General features: G+C 45.3%; 1 protein-coding gene across 5 annotated transcripts in view; it reads right to left on the minus strand.

The window, feature by feature from the left end:
• The window catches only part of supt20 (SPT20 homolog, SAGA complex component), a 43,305-nt gene extending 23,393 nt beyond the window's left edge, over window positions 1-19,912 (minus strand). For all 5 annotated transcript variants that reach the window (XM_029770322.1, XM_029770325.1, XM_029770323.1 and 2 more), the window contains exons 1-18: window positions 19,864-19,912; window positions 19,235-19,336; window positions 18,697-18,732; window positions 18,462-18,587; window positions 18,087-18,213; window positions 15,986-16,089; window positions 15,588-15,704; window positions 14,788-14,841; window positions 14,462-14,601; window positions 13,489-13,645; window positions 12,043-12,099; window positions 10,094-10,165; window positions 9,621-9,790; window positions 9,478-9,510; window positions 7,445-7,559; window positions 6,140-6,248; window positions 5,679-5,885; window positions 1,142-1,418 (exon numbers count right to left, since the gene is read on the minus strand). In XM_029770322.1, coding sequence (XP_029626182.1) covers window positions 1,142-1,418; window positions 5,679-5,885; window positions 6,140-6,248; window positions 7,445-7,559; window positions 9,478-9,510; window positions 9,621-9,790; window positions 10,094-10,165; window positions 12,043-12,099; window positions 13,489-13,645; window positions 14,462-14,601; window positions 14,788-14,841; window positions 15,588-15,704; window positions 15,986-16,089; window positions 18,087-18,213; window positions 18,462-18,587; window positions 18,697-18,732; window positions 19,235-19,237 — 1,904 coding nt within the window. In that variant the 5' untranslated portion in view covers window positions 19,238-19,336; window positions 19,864-19,912. The remainder of the gene's footprint in view (window positions 1-1,141; window positions 1,419-5,678; window positions 5,886-6,139; window positions 6,249-7,444; window positions 7,560-9,477; window positions 9,511-9,620; window positions 9,791-10,093; window positions 10,166-12,042; window positions 12,100-13,488; window positions 13,646-14,461; window positions 14,602-14,787; window positions 14,842-15,587; window positions 15,705-15,985; window positions 16,090-18,086; window positions 18,214-18,461; window positions 18,588-18,696; window positions 18,733-19,234; window positions 19,337-19,863) is intronic.
• Window positions 19,913-20,284: the final 372 nt, after the last annotated feature.

A 20,284-nucleotide genomic window follows, 5' to 3' on the forward strand; every position in this document is an offset into this window, starting at 1 on the left:
ATGTATTCTTGAGCAGGGGGACCTTGCGGGCGCTGCAGGATTTCAGTCCTTCACGGCGTAGTGTGTTACCAATTGTTTTCTTGGTGACTATGGTCCCAGCTGCCTTGAGATCATTGACAAGATCCTCCCATGTAGTTCTGGGCTGATTCCTCACCGTTCTCATGATCATTGCAACTCCACGAGGTGAGATCTTGCATGGAGCCCCAGGCCGAGGGAGATTGACAGTTATTTTGTGTTTCTTCCATTTGCGAATAATCGCACCAACTGTTGTCACATTCTCACCAAGCTGCTTGGCGATGGTCTTGTAGCCCATTCCAGCCTTTTGTAGGTCTACAATCTTGTCCCTGACATCCTTGGAGAGCTCTTTGGTCTTGGCCATGGTGGAGAGTTTGGAATCTGATTGATTGCTTCTGTGGACAGGAGTCTTTTATACAGGTAACAAACTGAGATTAGGAGCACTCCCTTTAAGAGTGTGCTCCTAATCTCAGCTCGTTACCTGTATAAAAGACACCTGGGAGCCAGAAATCTTTCTGATTGAGAGGGGGGTCAAATACTTATTTCCCTCATTAAAATGCAAATCAATTTATAACATTTTTGACATGCGTTTTTCTGGATTTTTTTGTTGTTATTCTGTCTCTCACTGTTCAAATAAACCTACCATTAAAATTATAGACTTATCCTTTCTTTGTCAGTGGGCAAGCGTACAAAATCAGCAGGGGATCAAATACTTTTTTCCCCTCACTGTATATGAGCAACGAGCAGGAAGAGAGAGGAGACCGACGGAGTACAGACTGCAAGTGACAGTCATAGTGAGAGACAATGCTTTAGTCTAGTCTCTCCAGTCAGAAGCTTTACCAGACAAATCCTCGTGCCTACAGAGAAACAGAAGCCTTACCGAAACGGATAGAGGAAGTAGATTGGTGCAGTGGTTTTCAAACCTTTTCCCAGGGATCCCCCCCCAGACGTTTCACAATGTTGTTGTAGCCGTGAACTAGTTTACCTGTTTCACCTAGTCAGACGCTTGATAATTAGCTGACGAATGGAATCAGGTTTCGTTTACTCCGGAATAGATGAAATACATGGAAGAGCTGGGGATCCCCGAGGAGAGGTTTAAGAACCACTAGACTATGTCAGTCCTTACCAGACAGATCCCACCACATTGATGAAGTTGAGTCCAGCAGGGTTAGCCATAACCTGAGAGGAGGTGGTTCCCGTTGGGATGGAGGTTCCCATGGTGGGTAGAGGGATGGTCATGACGGACAGCTGCTGCTGGGGGAACGGAGACAGGAGGGCCTGGGGCTCCAGAGGGGTGGGGTTGACAGAGGACGGGAGGGGACAGAGGGAGAGGAGGGAGTCAGGGGGGTGAGGGGTGGAACAAGGGGTGCTGGTGGGGGTGGAGGGTTTGGGGGTCCCCGATCCTGAGAGAGGAGGTCAGAGACAAGAGAGGGAGAAAAGAGAGAGTCAGGAAGAAGAGGAGGAGGGAAGAGGGGGTCAGGGAGAAGAGAGGGGGTGAGAAGAGGGGGGGTCAGGGTGAAGAGGGGGAGAGAAGAGGGGGTCAGAGAGAAGAGAGGGGGTGAGAAGAGGGGGTCAGAGAGAAGGCATTTGCAGGGCACAGAGTTATTTTTTAAGAAGATTGAGCTGTGTAAGGTAAGTGTAAGGGCCTGTTCCCAACGACAATATGGGACACTCAGTACAAATAGCCACGAGTCCATTCTTTAATTAATGGGCATAAACAGATGGCCATGAGAACCTTTATTCTTCTTCCAACAGGTATCAGAGAATTCTGCTTTCATTTTATAACATATAATGGGAGTCCTGTGAAGCCTGTTATTCCATATAATGGGAGTCCTGTGAAGCCTGTTATTCCATATAATGGGAGTCCTGTGAAGCCTGTTATTCCATATAATGGGAGTCCTGTGAAGCCTGTTATTCCATATAATGGGAGTCCTGTGAAGCCTGTTATTCCATATAATGGGAGTCCTATGAAGCCTGTTATTCCATATAATGGGAGTCCTGTGAAGCCTGTTATTCCATATAATGGGAGTCCTGTGAAGCCTGTTTTTCCATATAATGGGAGTCCTGTGAAGCCTGTTATTCCATATAATGGGAGTCCTGTGAAGCCTGTTATTCCATATAATGGGAGTCCTGTGAAGCCTGTTATTCCATATAATGGGAGTCCTGTGAAGCCTGTTATTCCATATAATGGGAGTCCTGTGAAGCCTGTTATTCCATATAATGGGAGTCCTGTGAAGCCTGTTATTCCATATAATGGGAGTCCTGTGAAGCCTTTGCATAATCATATATTGCAGGTGAACAGTTGTCTTGCCTCGAGCACAGCCTTTGTCCAATTTTGAATTTCTGGGCCTCTTCCCAGCTTATTCCATATAATGGGATAAGGTGGGAATACCCTAATACCCTAATCAGAGCAATTGAGTTACTTTCAACATTTGAATGTATAACAGCATAAAATTAAGAGATAAATTGTTTAAGTCTTTCAGCTTTCAACAGGAGATTGTCCATTGGGGTTCGTATTGGGTTATGTGGGGGGAGAATTGTCTGTGTGGTACAGCACAGTTTTGTTGGAGTTGCTGAAACGATAGCAAGGAGTCACCATCAAACATCTCTGATATTAACCCGATACCTGTCTGGTACCAGAAGTGGTAAAATGCGTTCAGAGACACCAGGAGGAAAGATCTTGTTATTAGTCGGAGAAGAAAAGTTATCTTTTCTACCAAGCTGTTTACAAATATATCTCCAGATCATAAAGGTGCTGTTAAGAAGTTTCTGTCTCCAATCATAACACTGACTAATGAGTATGGAGATGTGGAGGAGTCATTACCGAGCCAATTAGAGTAACGTTCAGCTCCGAGCCAATTAGAGCAACGTTCAGCTCCGAGCCAATTAGAGCAACGTTCAGCTCCGAGCCAATTAGAGCAACGTTCAGCTCCGAGCCAATTAGAGCAACGTTCAGCTCCGAGCCAATTAGAGCAACGTTCAGCTCCGAGCCAATTAGAGCAACGTTCAGCTCCGAGCCAATTAGAGCAACGTTCAGCTCCGAGCCAATTAGAGCAAGTTCAGCTCCTAGCCAATTAGAGCAAGTTCAGCTCCGAGCCAATTAGAGCAAGTTCAGCTCCGAGCCAATTAGAGCAACGTTCATCTCCGAGCCAATTAGAGCAACGTTCAGCTCCGAGCCAATTAGAGCAACATTCAGCTCCGAGCCAATTAAAGCAACGTTCATCTCCGAGCCAATTAGAGCAACGTTCATCTCCGAGCCAATTAGAGCAACATTCATCTCCGAGCCAATTAGAGCAACGTTCATCTCCGAGCCAATTAGAGCAATGTTCATCTCCGAGCCAATTAGAGCAATGTTCATCTCCGAGCCAATTAAAGCAACGTTCATCTCCGAGCCAATTAGAGCAACATTCATCTCCGAGCCAATTAGAGCAACATTCATCTCCGAGCCAATTAGAGCAACATTCATCTCCGAGCCAATTAGAGCAACATTCATCTCCGAGCCAATTAGAGCAACATTCATCTCCGAGCCAATTAGAGCATCATTCAGCTCCGAGCCAATTAGAGCAACATTCATCTCCGAGCCACTGTGTAATTCTGCGAGCATGACACGCCCAGTTATAAAATAGTATTAATAATGAATTAGGTAGTGCCAGGTCTCCTACATTATATAGTAGCAGCAGTTTACTAACTTACAACCGTGGTCTTTTTCTGTGCCATATAAAAAGTCTGACAGGTATTTATTGAGGTCATTAAAATTATTTTTCGTTATATTTATATATATTTTTACTGTGGATATAGATACTTTTGTACCGGTTTCCTCCAGCATCTTCACAAGGTCCTTTCCTGTTGTTCTGGGATTGATTTGCACTTTTCGCACCAAAGCAAGTTCATCTCTAGGAGACAGAACGCGTCTCCTTCCTGAGCGGTATGACGGCTGCGTGGTCCCATGGTGTTTATACTATGGTACTATTGTTAGTACAGTGGAACATGTTACCTTCAGGCGTTTGGAAATTGCTCCAAATTATGAACCAGACTTGTGGAGGTCTACAATTTTTTTTCTGAGGTCTTGGTTGATTTCTTTTGATTTTCCCATCATGTCAAGCAAAGAGGCACTGAGTTTGAAGGTAGGCCTTGAAATACATCCACAGGTACACCTATTGACTCAAATGATGTCAATTAGCCTATCAGAAGCTTCTAAAGCCATGACATCATGTTCTGGAATTTTCCAAGCTGTTTAAAGGCACAGTCAACTTAGTGTATGTAAACTTCTGACCCACTGGAATTGTGATACAGTGAATTATAAGTGAAATAATCTGCCTGTAAACAATTGGTGGGAAAATTACTTGTGTCATGCACAAAGTTGCTGTCCTAACCGACTTGCCAAAACTATAGTTTGTTTAGAAGACATTTGTGGAGTGGTTGAAAAACGAGTTTTATGTAAACTTCCGACTTCAACAGTACATATAAATGCGACCAGGATACAGTCTGGGGAAAACATTCATTTTGATCAGATGAATTCTACCCAACAGTGGTAATGGCAGGTCCATCCATCTGTCTAGGTCTTCCTTAACTGCTCTCAGTACAGGTACAAAGCTGCTGTTGGACAGGTTGAAGTTCATAAAATGTTTTTACACCAAGATACACGAAAAGAAAAATACATTTGTCCAATTGAACGTGAAGTCATTTGAAATGTTGTTGTCACTCAAGCGCCCTACTGGGCATAGCTTCTGACTTCCACAAATACATTTTGTAACTCAAAATTAATTTTGATTAGGCATGGGTCCCCAGATCCTCAAAAGGTTATACAGCTGCACCACCGAGAGCATCCTGAGTGGTTGCATCACCGCCTGGTATGGTAACTGCTCGGTCCGTAAGGCGTTACAGAGGGTAGTGCGTACAGCCCAGTACATCACTGGGGCCAAGCTTCCTGCCATCCAGGACCTCTATACCAGGCGGTGTCAGAGGGAAGCCCAAAAAATTGTCAGAGACTCCAATCACCCAAGTCATAGACTGTTCTCTCTGCTACCGCACAGCAAGCGGTACCGGAGCGCCAAGTCTAGGACCAAAAGGCTTCTTAACAGCTTCTACCCCCCAAGCCATAAGACTACTGTTAATCAAATGGCCACCAAACTATTTACATTGACACCCCCCCATTTGTTTTGTACACTTCTGCGACTCGCTGTTTATTATCTATGCATAGTCAATTTACACCTACCTACATGTACAAATTACCCCAGTAAACATTGACTTGGTACCCATGTATATAGCCACATTATTGTTATTTTATTGTGTTACTTTTTACTTTAGTTGCTTTAGTAAATATTTTCTTACCTCTTCTTGAACTGCACTGTTGGTTTATGGCTTGTTAGTCAGCATTTCACGGTAAAGTCTACACTTGTTGTATTCGGCGCATGTGGCAAATACAGTTTGATTTGATAAAAAGAGCTAAACCAATAGGAATGGGAATAGTTACATGAATAGTTAAATATCATCTGCATATAGAGATATAATGTGGGTTTGTTTTCCAATCTGACACCTGTCAGACCTTCCTGGGTACATATAGCCTCTGGCAAGGGCTCAAATACCAAGGCATGATAGACTGTTTGACAGACTGACTGATAGACTGATTGACAGACAGACAGACAGACAGGTCAGGTACTCACTCTGTGTTGACCCCATGGGAGATAGGGCTGCCGGGGACAACAACCCCACCTGTCCTAACTGCCCCCCCAGCTGTAACCCCTGCCCCAGCTCCACAGAGTGCTTCCTACTCAGTGACTGGGGCTTGACTGAGCCAGGGCCTGTTCCTGGAGGGGGCGTAGGACACTTAAGGAGACCACTGGTAGCCTGGGCTGAACTATACAGGTTACCTGGAGAGAGAGATATGGAGAGAGGAGGAGGGGTGGAGGAGGGGAGGGAGAGAGAGAGGAAGCAGGGTGAGAGAGGGGGAGAGGAAGGGGGAGAGAGAGGAAGCAGGGTGAGAGAGGGGGAGAGAGAGGAAGGGGGAGAGAGAGGGGGGAGAATAGGAGTTAGCACCAATCAGATGTGAGATCGGGGAGTGAACAACAACTTTGTGGAATGAGATGCAGCCCCAGACCTCCAGGCTGGTTAGAGAGGGGGTTACCCGTGGAGCTGCTGCCCGACGCGGAGGGTAGTTTGATAGGGGGAGGCCGGTGCTTCACCCCCTTCCCCAACACACCTGACGACTGAACCAGGGCTGATAGACCATCCGCCTGGGGACACACAACGGGCATTAGGTGAATCAACAACATCAACCAGTTCCGTCTCTCTGCTGGGTGAGAGCCGGTTCTATAGTGTCTCATGACTCTCCTGTGAGGATCCAAAGGATCAGGTTAGAGGGGGATCAGCTCTACAGAGATTTACATTTACATTTCATTTACATTTAAGTCATTCAGCAGATGCTCTCTCTCCCGCGGCGGAGAGAGAGAGAGAGAGGCAGCAGACGATTCCTTTCGGGGGCCTAGTTTGAGTGATCGGAAAGTCTGTGTGCCTTATGATGAGTTTACTGCCCAAAACTACAACATCGAACAATGGACACCGGGAAAATATATTTCATCCTCCGAATGTTGGTAATGATGAGAGATGGAACGTGGGAAATGAATGTCTGTTTTGAAATGTCATTAAAAGTTGCATGAAGACATAACGAAAACATTGTAACTTGAAGAGTTCATACGGTGTATATCATGTTTACATACTTTACGTTGTGTGGAAAATATCCAGGATAAAAATATATATATTTTTTGTGACGATAAGATTGTGATTTTAGTTTTCTAAACGAGATCATAGTAAATCGTAACTAGCTACGCCCAAGGGAACCCAGAGAGCGTGTCAGCAAGACGTAAAACGACCCCCTTCTACCCGAGGGTTTAAAGCATTTGAGTTAAGAATGAACATATCAGACTAGAAGGGCCACAAGCTACAGCTGAGGTCTACGATTAATCACGACCCCGAAACGCAACACAAGGTTGAAGAAGACAAAGGAACCTCTTAACAATCAATGCTACGGTTGTATTAGTCCACTAGGGACTTTTTATCATATTACATTTATAACCAATAACCTATACGTGTGTGTATCTTGTGTTATCGTTTAGCTTGTTAGTAAATAAATAATCAAATACATTTGTGTGGTACAGAATAATTAGTAAGACTCGGGTTTGTGCAGATTTACGAAGTCAACGACGTTCAGAATGAGACTGATGTGAGGAAATGATTAATTGATGACTGATATGATGTCTATATAGTTAATTCGGGAAACAAACTTTTCCCGTGGTGCCCCAAATTCCTAATGAGTTAATTGTTACATAAATAGCAGTCATCACATTAATGATAGTCACGACAAGTGTGTGTGTTGTGGTACCTCTGTCTCTCTGCTGGGTGAGTTGGTTCTGTAGTGGTGTGTTGTGTGTACCTCTGTCTCTCTGCTGGGTGAGAGACGGTTCTGTCCCACGAATCCTGAGTTATGAGACATCTTCACCTGGCACTTCACGTCTGACTCATACACACCCTTATACTGAGACAGGAACCTAAAACACACACACACACACACACACACACACACACACACACACACACACACACACACACACACACACACGGTATTAACACAAACATCACGTCTAACTCATACACACCCCTTATACTGGGACAGGAACCTCGGAAAAGCAACATTTGTTGTCAACAACATAAAACACAGTCAACCACCCACAACACAGTCAACAACACAGTCAACAACACAGTCAACAACACAGTCAACAGTCAACAACACAGTCAACCACCTACAACACAGTCAACACAGTCAACACAGTCAACAGCCTACAACACAGTCAACACAGTCAACAGCCTACAACACAGTCAACAACACAGTCAACAGCCTACAACACAGTCAACAACACAGTCAATAACACAGTCAACAGCCTACAACTAGTCAACCACCTACAACACAGTCAACACTGTCAACCGCCTACAACACAGTCAACCACCTACAACCAGTCAACACAGTCAACACAGTCAACAGCCTACAACACAGTCAACAGCCTACAACACAGTCAACAGCCTACAACACAGTCAACAACACAGTCAACACAGTCAACACAGTCAACAGCCTACAACACAGTCAACAGCCTACAACACAGTCAACAGCCTACAACACAGTCAACACTGTCAACCGCCTACAACACAGTCAACCACCTACAACCAGTCAACACAGTCAACACAGTCAACAACACAGTCAACAGCCTACAACCAGTCAACACAGTCAACCGCCTACAACAGTCAACCACCTACAACCAGTCAACACAGTCAACACAGTCAACAACCTACAACCAGTCAACACAGTCAACAGCCTACAACACAGTCAACCGCCAACACAGTCAACTGATATAGGAATTGATATGATTTATAATGACTAAAGTATTCCACCACCCTGAAATGTATGATAAATTAGAATTATAAGATTGTAATTCTCTAATGTGTGCGCATAGGACAAGTTAAGACTTTACTATTTAGCGATGTAAGTGAGACATTTAAGGAGAAGAGAAACTGTCGACAGACAACCTGTGACACTGATAACAGGAAGAAGGTCTCCCGGCCCAGGGAGGGGAGAAACCATTAGGCTTGCAGTAGATTATGAAACATATTGAAGCAACGTATTTGTTGGAAAATTCTTGTAAATAGCATAGACAGTGTTAGAGAAGATGGGCGTTTATAAGGGGCACGGTATGACCAAATGTGAGGTTTAAAAGACTATGTGCATAGTATGATTTTCAGAACGTTCTCTGAATACATTTTTGACCTATTGCAGACTGGGACTTTGTATAATTATTCATTAACCAGGGATTTACAACCCCTGGGAATTATTCAAAGCTTGAGTTCACAACATTGGGATAAAAATTATCGTGTCATCAACACGGTCAACAACAACAGTCAACCGCCTACAACACAGTCAACAGCCTACAACACAGTCAACAGCCTACAACACAGTCAACAGCCTACAACACAGTCAACAGCCTACAACACAGTCAACACAGTCAACAGCCTACAACCAGTCAACAACACAGTCAACAGCCTACAACACAGTCAACAGCCTACAACACAGTCAACAGCCTACAACAGTCAACAGCCTACAACATAGTCAACCATATGACTGGACAGATACCGATCCAATAACTTATTGAATAAGTGCTTACTGAAAGTTAAATGTGTTACTTTTTTAGGTATTTTAACTGTCTGTAAATGTCAAATTGTTAAAATGTTTGTAATGTCTACCACTGTCTTTCAACGTAAACTGTAAAGTATTTTGTCTGTAATGTCTTTTTCGACCCCAGTAAGACTAGTTTTTTCCAATGGCGTCAGCTAATCGGGATCCTAATCAAATCAAACAGCTGACAACACAGAACATGTGTTCAGAAAGGACAAGCACACAGTCACTGTTAGTCCACTTACCGATCGGCATCTATCTTTGAGCCTATTAGGAAACTGGTGGGAAAAAGACAAGAAAAAAAAAATCTAAGTCAAAATATTCTGTTTCTAGAATGTTACATTAAATTGTCCTCTGCCGCGTTGCAACCCCCCCTTACTGTCCTTACGCTGGGTGTATAAGCTGAAGATCGCTGCTGTCCTCCTCAGCCTTGGGTTGTTTGGCGCAGTAGATCTTTCCGTAGACCAGAGGGTCTCCCACCGACTGGAAGATGGACACTTTGGTCCTCTGGGTCTTACCCCCAACCTCACACTCAAACGTATAGTCATCTATCACTTCCTGTTACGGGGGAAGAGAACAGGTGTGACACAAGGAAGTTAAAAGAGACACTTTGGTCCTCTGGGTCTTGCCCCCAACCTCACACTCAAACATATAATCATCTATCACTTCCTGTTACGTGGGTGTGACACCAGGAAGTGAGGAGAAACCCTGGTCCTCTGGTACCATTTTTAAACAAAGCTGACAGGAAACAGATCTTCTGTGCTAAAATTGTATTTGATCTTTGAGATGATGCCAGTGTTGAATTACTTAGTGGATCTGTAACAGGGGGAAGATAAATAGTGTGACACCAGGAAGTGTTACCTCTGCAGGCCAGACAGTGGGTTGAGATTCCTCCAGTTTCACAGACTTCTCCACAACTGCATATTTCTCCACCTGGGAACACAGAGACAGTCTGAGTACGAAGACTAAATTGTCCATATAAGGGTTGGAACTAAGAAGTAAACTAAAATTCCAATTCAATAATTGAAAAGGGGAATCTATTTTCAAATGTCTTCTGAATGAACTGAAAAAAGAAGAAGGTATTTTATGTCAAAAGTTTTTCCATTTGGGAATTTTAAATTCAAATCACTTCCTGAATTGACTGAGTTCAATTGGTATTGACCCCGACCCTGGTCCATATCTTAGAGTACCAGTCACTGACTTGACAGGTAGGGGAGAGTGAGAGAGAGAGAGAGAGAGAGAGAGACAGATAGACAGAGAGAGAGACAGAGAGAGAGAGATACAGAGAGAGAGAGATACAGAGAGAGAGAGATACAGAGAGAGAGATACAGAGAGAGAGACAAAGAGAGAGAGAGACAGAGAGAGACAGAGAGAGAGAGAGAGACAAAGAGAGAGAGAGACAGAGTGAGACAGAGAGAGAGAGAGAGACAAAGAGAGAGAGAGAGAGTGAGAGAGAGGGATAGAGAGATAGAGAGACAGAGAGAGACACAGAGAGAGAGACAGAGAGAGAGAGAGAGAGAGAGAGAGACACAGAGAGAGAGACACAGAGAGAGAGAGAGACAGAGAGAGAGAGACAGAGAGAGAAGAACAGAGAGAGAGAGACAGAGAGAGAGAGACAGAGAGAGAGAGCACGAGAGAGAAGAGAGCAGAGAGCAGAGAGAGAGAGACACAGAAGAGAGAGAGATGACAGAGAGAGAGAGAGAGAGACAGAGACAGTATAGAGAGAGATAGCAGAGAAGAGACAGAGAGAGAGAGAGAGAGAGAGAGAGACAAAGACAGAAGAGAGAGGAAGAGAGATACAGAGAGAGAGACCAAGAGAGAAGAGAGGAGAGAGACAGAGAGAGAAGAGCAGAGACAAAGACAGAGAGAGAGAGAGAGAGAGAGGAGAGAGAGAGACAAAGACAGAGAGAGAGAGAGAGAGAGAGAGAGAGAGAGAGAGAGAGAGACAGACAGAGAGAGACACAGAGAGAGAGAGAGAGAGAGAGTGAGAGAGAGGGATAGAGAGAGAGAGAGAGAGAGAGAGAGAGTGAGAGAGAGGGATAGAGAGAGACAGAGAGAGACACAGAGAGAGAGAGACCGAGAGAGAGAGACCGAGAGAGAGAGAGACACAGAGAGAGAGTTGTGCAACCACTGCACAACAGCAGAACCTGAGACGGAGCTGCATTTCCTGACAAAATGTCAAAAATATAAAACAATTAGAGAGTGTCATTTCCCCAAATTTGAAACCCTTATTCAAGGTTTTAAAGACCTCTCTGATGAGGATAGGCTACCCATCCTGTTGGGGGAGGACGCAGAGAGCTGTGGGTTGGCAGCGCACTACATTGCTGCCTGCCATAAGTTGAGGGACAGTGTCTGACAGACCAATAAACCTGCACATGTCCTCAACTGTATGATTATTGTTATTGTTGAATGTATGGTTATATTGACCCTTGGTTATTGTTGTTACTGTTGTCCCGTTGACAATTTTTGATTCTCATTTTTATTTATTTTTATATTGTAAATATCCAAAGTAAGCTTTGGCAATATGTACATTGTTACGTCATGCCAATAAAGCGAATTGAATTGAATTGAGAGACCGAGAGAGAGAGACCGAGAGAGAGAGAGACACAGAGAGAGAGAGAGACACAGAGAGAGAGACACAGAGAGAGACACAGAGAGAGAGACAGAGAGACAGAGAGAGACAGAGAGAGACAGAGAGAGACAGAGAGACAGAGAGACAGAGAGACAGAGAGACAGAGAGAGAGAGAGAGAGACAGAGAGAGAGAGAGAGAGAGAGAGAGAGAGAGAGAGAGAGAGAGTATGTGACTTACATCAATCTCCTTGGGGACAGTCAGCTGGCAGTTGCTCTGCTTCCACATGTCCACACACTGTAAATGATGGAGGGAGAAAGACAAGAGGAGAGAACAGCAGAGAGAGATCAGTCTGAACAAATGTCTGTTAGTGTGGTCTATCTAGAGGACGTCTATCTAGAGGACGTCTATCTAGAGGACGTCTATCTAGAGGTGGTCTATCTAGAGGACGTCTATCTAGAGGTGGTCTATCTAGATGTGGTCTATCTAGAGGTGGTCTATCTAGAGGTGGTCTATCTAGAGGTGGTCTATCTAGAGGTGGTCTATCCAGAGGTGGTCTATATAGATGTGGTCTATCTAGAGGTGGTCTATCTAGAGGTGGTAGAGGTGGTCTATCTAGAGGTGGTCTATCTAGAGGTGGTCTATCCAGAGGTGGTCTATCCAGAGGTGGTAGTGTGGTCTATCTAGAGGTGGTCTATCCAGAGGTGGTAGTGTGGTCTATCTAGAGGTGGTCTATCTAGAGGTGGTCTATCTAGAGGTGGCAGTGTGGTCTATCTAGAGGTGGTCTATCTAGAGGTGGTCTACCTAGAGGTGGTCTATCTAGAGGTGGCAGTGTGGTCTATCTAGAGATGGTCTATCTAGAGGTGGTCTATCTAGAGGTGGTAGTGTGGTCTATCTAGAGGTGGTCTACCTAGAGGTGGTCTACCTAGAGGTGGTCTATCTAGAGGTGGTCTATCTAGAGGTGGTCTATCTAGAGGTGGTAGTGTGGTCTATCTAGAGGTGGTCTATCTAGAGGTGGTCTACCTATAGGTGGTCTATCCAGAGGTGGTAGTGTGGTCTACCTAGAGGTGGTCTATCTAGAGGTGGTCTATCTAGAGGTGGTCTATCCAGAGGTGGTCTATCCAGAGGTGGTCTATCTAGAGGTGGTAGTGTGGTCTATCTAGAGGTGGTCTTTCCAGAGGTGGTCTATCTAGAGATGGTCTATCCAGAGGTGGTCTATCTAGAGGTGGTCTTTCCAGAGGTGGTCTATCTAGAGATGGTCTATCCAGAGGTGGTCTATCTAGAGGTGGTCTATCTAGAGGTGGTCTTTCCAGAGGTGGTCTTTCCAGAGGTGGTCTATCTAGAGGTGGTCTATCTAGAGGTGGTCTATCCAGAGGTGGTCTTTCCAGAGGTGGTCTATCTAGAGGTGGTCTATCTAGAGGTGGTAGTGTGGTCTATCTAGAGGTGGTCTATCTAGAGGTGGTCTATCTAGAGGTGGTCTATCTAGAGGTGGTAGTGTGGTCTATCTAGAGGTGGTCTATCCAGAGGTGGTCTATCTAGAGGTGGTAGTTTGGTCTATCTAGAGATGGTCTACCTAGAGGTGGTCTACCTAGAGGTGGTCTATCTAGAGGTGGTCTATCTAGAGATGGTCTATCTAGAGGTGGTCTATCTATAGGTGGCAGTGTACAGAGTGTAATGTGATCTCACGTTTCCGGCCTTGGAGATCTTCAGGTCTATCGAGGGGGCAGGCTTCCTCTCCTTCCTCCTCTGCAGGTAGTCATAGAGACGCAGCTGGGGGGGCATGGGCAGGTAGGACAGCTCCTGTTGACGGTTCAACGCCGCCCGAGAGTGACGCTTAAAACAACTACGGAGAGAGGAGAAACAGGTCTTTGTGTCTCATAGACTAGCTGGAGATCAGGGAAGCACAATACTGTGTGCAGGCGACTGTGTGTGTGTGTGTGTACGTCTCTCTCTGTGTGTTTGCAGGTCTCTCTGTGTGTGTTTGCAGGTCTCTCTCTGTGTGTTTGCAGGTCTCTCTCTGTGTGTTTGTAGGTCTCTCTCTGTGTGTGTGTTTGTAGATCTCTCTCTGTGTGTTTGCAGGTCTCTCTCTGTGTGTTTGCAGGTCTCTCTCTGTGTGTTTGCAGGTCTCTCTCTGTGTGTTTGCAGGTCTCTCTCTGTGTGTGTTTGCAGGTCTCTCTTTCTGTGTGTGTTTGCAGGTCTCTCTGTGTGTGTGTTTGCAGGTCTCTCTCTCTGTGTGTGTTTGCAGGTCTCTCTCTCTGTGTGTGTTTGCAGGTCTCTCTCTCTCTCTCTGTGTTTGCAGGTCTCTGTGTGTGTGTGTCTGCAGGTCTCTCTCTGTGTGTTTGCAGGTCTCTCTCTGTCTGTGTTTGCAGGTCTCTCTCTGTCTGTGTTTGCAGGTCTCTCTCTGTCTGTGTGTTTGCAGGTCTCTCTGTGTGTGTGTCTGCAGGTCTCTCTCTGTGTGTGTGTTTGCAGGTCTCTCTCTGTCTGTGTTTGCAGGTCTCCCTCTGTCTGTGTTTGCAGGTCTCTCTCTGTCTGTCTCTCTGTGTGTCTCTCTGTGTGTCTCTCTGTGTGTCTCTCTTTGTGTTTGCAGGTCTCTCTCTGTGTGTGTTTGCAGGTCTCTCTCTGTGTGTTTGCAGGTCTCTGTGTGTCTCTCTGTGTGTACCGTTTCATAGAGTGAGTGTTCATCTTCTGCTTGTTATAGAGCAGGTGATTGGCTGTACAGGTGACAGAGATCGACGGATCCAGACACAGAGGATCAGCTGTGGCCAGCAGTAACTGGCTCTCTAACTGGAACTTATCATCCTGGAGGAGGAGAGAACAGAGGAGAAGGGGGAGAGAGAGAGAAGGAGATAGATGAAGAGGGGAGAGGCAGGAGGTAATAAGGGAGGAGAATGTAAGAAGGGAAGATGAAAGGAGGAGAGGAAAGATAACAGTATTCCAATACCATCTTGTTTGTGTGTTCAGGTTTGTATGACCTTGGTAACTCACCTGAGTCCATTTGTGGTGGTCACTGGTCATGGCATGGACATCACAGATCAGTGTCTGGGGAGGTCAAAGGTCAGAATATAGCATCAACGTTCCAAGGTGTAAGGATCGATCATTCTGATTACATTTCATCATCACCACCACCACCACCACTTGTGTCCTCTCTAACGTAGAAACCAACTGTCTGTTCTACCTCTTCTATTTCTATGGTTGTAGAAATCAGTGCTTGTACCTACCTGCATGGTGTCTGTTCTACCTCTTCTATTTCTATGGTTGTAGAAATCAGTGCTAGTTCCTACCTGCATGGTGTCTGTTCTACCTCTTCTATTTCTATGGTTGTAGAAATCAGTGCTAGTTCCTACCTGCATGGTGTCTGTTCTACCTCTTCTATTTCTATGGTTGTAGAAATCAGTGCTAGTTCCTACCTGCATGGTGTCTGTTCTACCTCTTCTATTTCTATGGTTGTAGAAATCAGTGCTAGTTCCTACCTGCATGGTGTCTGTTCTACCTCTTCTATTTCTATGGTTGTAGAAATCAGTGCTAGTTCCTACCTGCATGGTGTCTGTTCTACCTCTTCTATTTCTATGGTTGTAGAAATCAGTGCTAGTTCCTACCTGCATGGTGTCTGTTCTACCTCTTCTATTTCTATGGTTGTAGAAATCAGTGCTAGTTCCTACCTGCATGGTGTCTGTTCTACCTCTTCTATTTCTATGGTTGTAGAAGGCAGTGCTAGTTCCTACCTGCATGGTGTCTGTTCTACCTCTTCTATTTCTATGGTTGTAGAAGGCAGTGCTAGTTCCTACCTGCATGGTAGGCCGTAGCAGGACGTGTCTGCTCTGGAAGGAGGGCATCTTAGTGTTGCCAGACTGTCTGTAGTCTCTGACCTCCGTTACCACACAGCCACAGTGGAAGATGTTCACCTGGACAAGGAGTCAGAGAGGGGAGACAAGGAGTCAGAGAGGGGAGACAAGGAGTCAGAGAGGGGAGACAAGGAGTCAGAGAGGGGAGACAAGGAGTCAGAGAGGGGGAGACAAGGAGTCAGAGAGGGGGAGACAAGGAGTCAGAGAGGGGAGACAAGGAGTCAGAGAGGGGACAAGGAGACAAAGAAGGAACAAGGAGACAGGGAGGACAAGGAGTCAAAGAGGGAACAAGGAGTCAGAGAGGGAACAAGGAGTCAGAGAGTTAGAGGGAACACACACACCTGGGACTTCTCTAAGAGATCCACCAGGATAGGAGGAAGCTCCTCAGCATCCAGGTACTCCAAAAGCTGGCCTTCCTCATACGGCAGACGGATAGTCTCAGAGTCTACAGAGAGGGGGGGAAGAGGGGGGGAGAGGAAAGAGAGAGGGGTGAGAGAAAGGGAGAAAGATGGGGAGAGAGAGACGGGAGAGATGGGGGAGAGAGATGGGAGAGAGAGAAATGGGAGAAAGAGAGATGGGAGAGAGAGAGAGATTGTCATCATTAGGCAGTTGAATAGTCTATCAAACAAAGCGACACTGTTACTACTACAGCTCTGTAGAAACACCCTGTAACTACTACAGCTCTGTAGAAACACCCTGTAACTACTACAGCTCTGTAGAAACACCCTGTAACTACTACAGCTCTGTAGAAATACCCCGTAACTACTACAGCTCTGTAGAAATACCCTGTAACTACTACAGCTCTGTAGAAATACCCTGTAACTACTACAGCTCTGTAGAAATACCCTGTAACTACTACAGCTCTGTAGAAATACCCTGTAACTACTACAGCTCTGTAGAAACACCCTGTAACTACTACAGCTCTGTAGAAACACCCTGTAACTACTACAGCTCTGTAGAAACACCCTGTAACTACTACAGCTCTGTAGAAATACCCTGTAACTACTACAGCTCTGTAGAAATACCCCGTAACTACTACAGCTCTGTAGAAACACCCTGTAACTACTACAGCCCAGGGTCCCTGCTCATCTGCGTGAACGTGCCTTAGGCATGCTGCAAGAAGGCATGAGGACTGCAGATGTGGCCAGGGCAATAAATTGCAATGTCCGTACTGTGAGACACCTAAGACAGCGCTACAGGGAAACAGGATGGACAGCTGATCGTCCTCGCAGTGGCACAGGATCGGTACAACACCTGCACAGGATCGGTACATCCGAATATCACACCTGCGGGACAGATACAGGATGGCAACAACAACAGCCCGAGTTACACCAGGAACACACAATCCCTCCATCAGTGCTCAGACTGTCCGCAATAAGCTGAGAGAGGCTGGACTGAGGGCTTGTAGGCCTGTTGTAAGGCAGGTCCTCACTAGACATCACTGGCAACAACATCGCCTATGGGCACAAACCCACCGTTACTGGACCAGACAGGACTGGCAAAAAGTGCTCTTTACTGACGAGTCGTGGTTTTGTCTCACCAGGGGTGATGGTCGGATTCGTGTTTATCGTAGAAGAAATGAGCGTTACACCGAGGCCTGTACTCTGGAGCGGGATTGATTTGGAGTTGGTGGGTCCGTCATGGTCTGGGCGGTGTGTCACAACATCATCGGACTGAGCTTGTTGTCATTGCAGGCAATCTCAACGTTGTGCGTTACAGGGAAGACATCCTCCTCCCTCATGTGGTACACTTCCTGCAGGCTCATCCTGACATGACCCTCCAGCATGACAATGTCACCAGCCATACTGCTCATTCTGTGTGTGATTTCCTGCAAGACAGGAATGTCAGTGTTCTGCCATGGCCAGCGAAGAACCCTGATCTCAATCCCATTGAGCACATCTGGGACCTGTTGGATCAGAGGGTGAGTGCTAGGGCCATTCCCCCCAGATGTGTCCAGGAACTTGCAGGTGCCTTGGTGGAAGAGTGGGGTAACATCTCACAGCAAGAACTATCAAACCTGGTGCAGTCCATGAGGAGGAGATGCACTGCAGTACTTAATGCAGCTGGTGGCCACACCAGATACTGACTGTTACTTTTGATTTTGATCCCCCCTTTGTTCAGGGACACATTATTCCATTTCTGTTAGTCACATGTCTGTGGAACTAGTTCAGTTTATGTCTCAGTTGCTGAATCATGTTATGTTCATACAAATATTTACACATGTTAAGTTTGCTGAAAATAAACACAGTTGACAGTGAGGAAGTTTATTTTTTGGCTGAGTTTACAATACTAGCTACATAGCAGTGATTTACGCAGGACAGAGTTGACCTTGGACCTCTTGGGGTTTTTAAGCCGAGTATCTTTTCTACATGTTGCATGACAAATAACTTAATTGTGAATGTTTGATAAATTGATAGAGTGATTGACCGATAGAGCTCTCACCAGATCCATTCTTGCCGCGGAGCATGAGGGAGTATCCCTGGTTGCCGGGGTAGAGGTTGACGACCAGACACGACACCGACTCTTGACACATTAGCTTCTCCAGCAGGTTCACATTCCTACGCAGCTTCTACACATAACAGGAAATCAATAAACAATAACAATAAATGGTATGGGTTTATCAATAATGATTCAAATTCACATTCCTACGTAGCTTCTGATGTGAACTTGTCCAATAAGAACCCTGGCTTTCGTTTTCTGTTACAAAACATTTTTGCTACAGTGTGCCCTAATGAACACAAGCTACAGGTCAATGGGTCCAATGATTAGGTCTGTCAAATGCTTTCTATACAACCTACTCTGATTTCTATTGGTTACCTTGAGCTCTGGTTCTTTGTCACACTCTTCGATGTAGAGCTCGTATAGTTTCTGGTATAAACTCTTCTTCCCTCCGGATGAGGCTCTCCTCTTCGCTGGCCTTTGACGAGCACTTTCAACAATGTACTGAAGAAGATGAAATACATCAAAGTCAGATGTATACGCATGAACACCTATAGACACACACACACACACACTTGAAATCACCTTGTTCATGTAGAATAAATAATCTTACCTCAGCCCGATCCAATGCATATTCCAAAACGTGTTGCTGCAAATAGAACATCTGTTATTGTTGGTCACTAGGCTTTACTGAGAGATGGAGAAATGATTTACACTACTGATCAAAACAGCTTTATAAAAGGGTCTTTCCTACTACTGTAATTAGCCCATGGTCACACACACACACACTTCACAATGGAAACAGAAGCGTCAACACAGATAAAGACAGTATACATGTACTACTCGTTAAAAAAAAAGATTGAACCTTTATTTAACTAGGCAGTTAAAAACAAATTCTTATTTACAATGTACGGCCTACACCGGGCCAAACCCGGACGACACCGGGCCAATAGTGCGCCGCCCTATAGGACTCCCAATCACAGCCGGATGCGATACAGCCTCAAGTGTATCAATCCGCGCAGAGACAGATCAGAGATTAATGGATAGATGGAGGGATGGATAGACAGATACATTCATCGATGGAGGGATAGATAGATGGATATATATATTAAGGGATAGGTGGATAGAGGGTTGGTGGAAGGGATGCTTACCATTGTGGTCTGCCAACCGGTATTTGGGTGAGTGATGGTCAGCAGGAGACTTAGCTGTCCTTAGCCCCACACCGTCACCTCCATATAGCGACCATTCAAACCCTGTGTGTGTACACACACACACACACACACACACACACGGCCCGGGTCAAACCTAGTCTACACACAGTCAACAGCAGCAAAACGACAGGCACCGACCGTTTGAGCGGGTTGGTAAGTGCTAGCTAGCTAATTTAGCTGACAGCTAAGTAATATGTCATTATGTTGGTATGGCGATTTCGCAAGTAATCAACAAATGATGAACAATATATATGGCTGTGAAATGTCACCCAGTTTCTATCCATACACTTTGACGGAACAGCGTTGTTTTCAATGAAACCCAGTTAACTTGATGATAGCTTTATGTTCACAGCAACAAGCTCGCTGGCTGGCTAGCCGGCTAACGTTAGCATCGCTAGCTTGCTTCTTGGGAAGCTGCCAAAGTTAGCTAGCAATACAACGGCTGAGACACAAACGCATGAAGAAGCTTCAATCTTAAACGTTAGGATGGACTTGCATTATTATAGATCGTAACTCCAATGCTAGAAACAAGATATTATTTCAGTGCCTTCATTGAAAAAAAAACTCACAGCAGCAGCCATTTTCTTCCAGTGTGACAACAAAAGCCAAACTTCCGGTAAAGGTAGTGGGCGGAACCCTGGGGATGCTCTCCTGTCTGACATTTTCATTCAGGAATAACTTAATGACTGTTTTATATTTCAATAAGATAAACATATTGGTTGATATATTGTGACATTTTATTTGAGCTACACATTGAGAGACAAATGTGCACACACTATAGTATAGATTAGGAGCTCCCGAGTGGATCGGCATCTCAGTGCTAGAGGCGTCACTACAGACCCGGGTTCGATTCCAGGCTGTATCACAACCGGCCGTGATTGGGAGTCCCATAGGGTGGCGCACAATTGACCCAGCGTCGTCAGGGTTAGGGTTTGGCCGGGGTAGACCTTCATTGTAAATAAAAATTTGTTCATTTCTGAATTGCCTAGT

The sequence above is a fragment of the Salmo trutta genome, chromosome 12 (assembly GCF_901001165.1).
Source record: "Salmo trutta chromosome 12, fSalTru1.1, whole genome shotgun sequence".
Lineage (NCBI taxonomy): Eukaryota > Metazoa > Chordata > Actinopteri > Salmoniformes > Salmonidae > Salmo > Salmo trutta.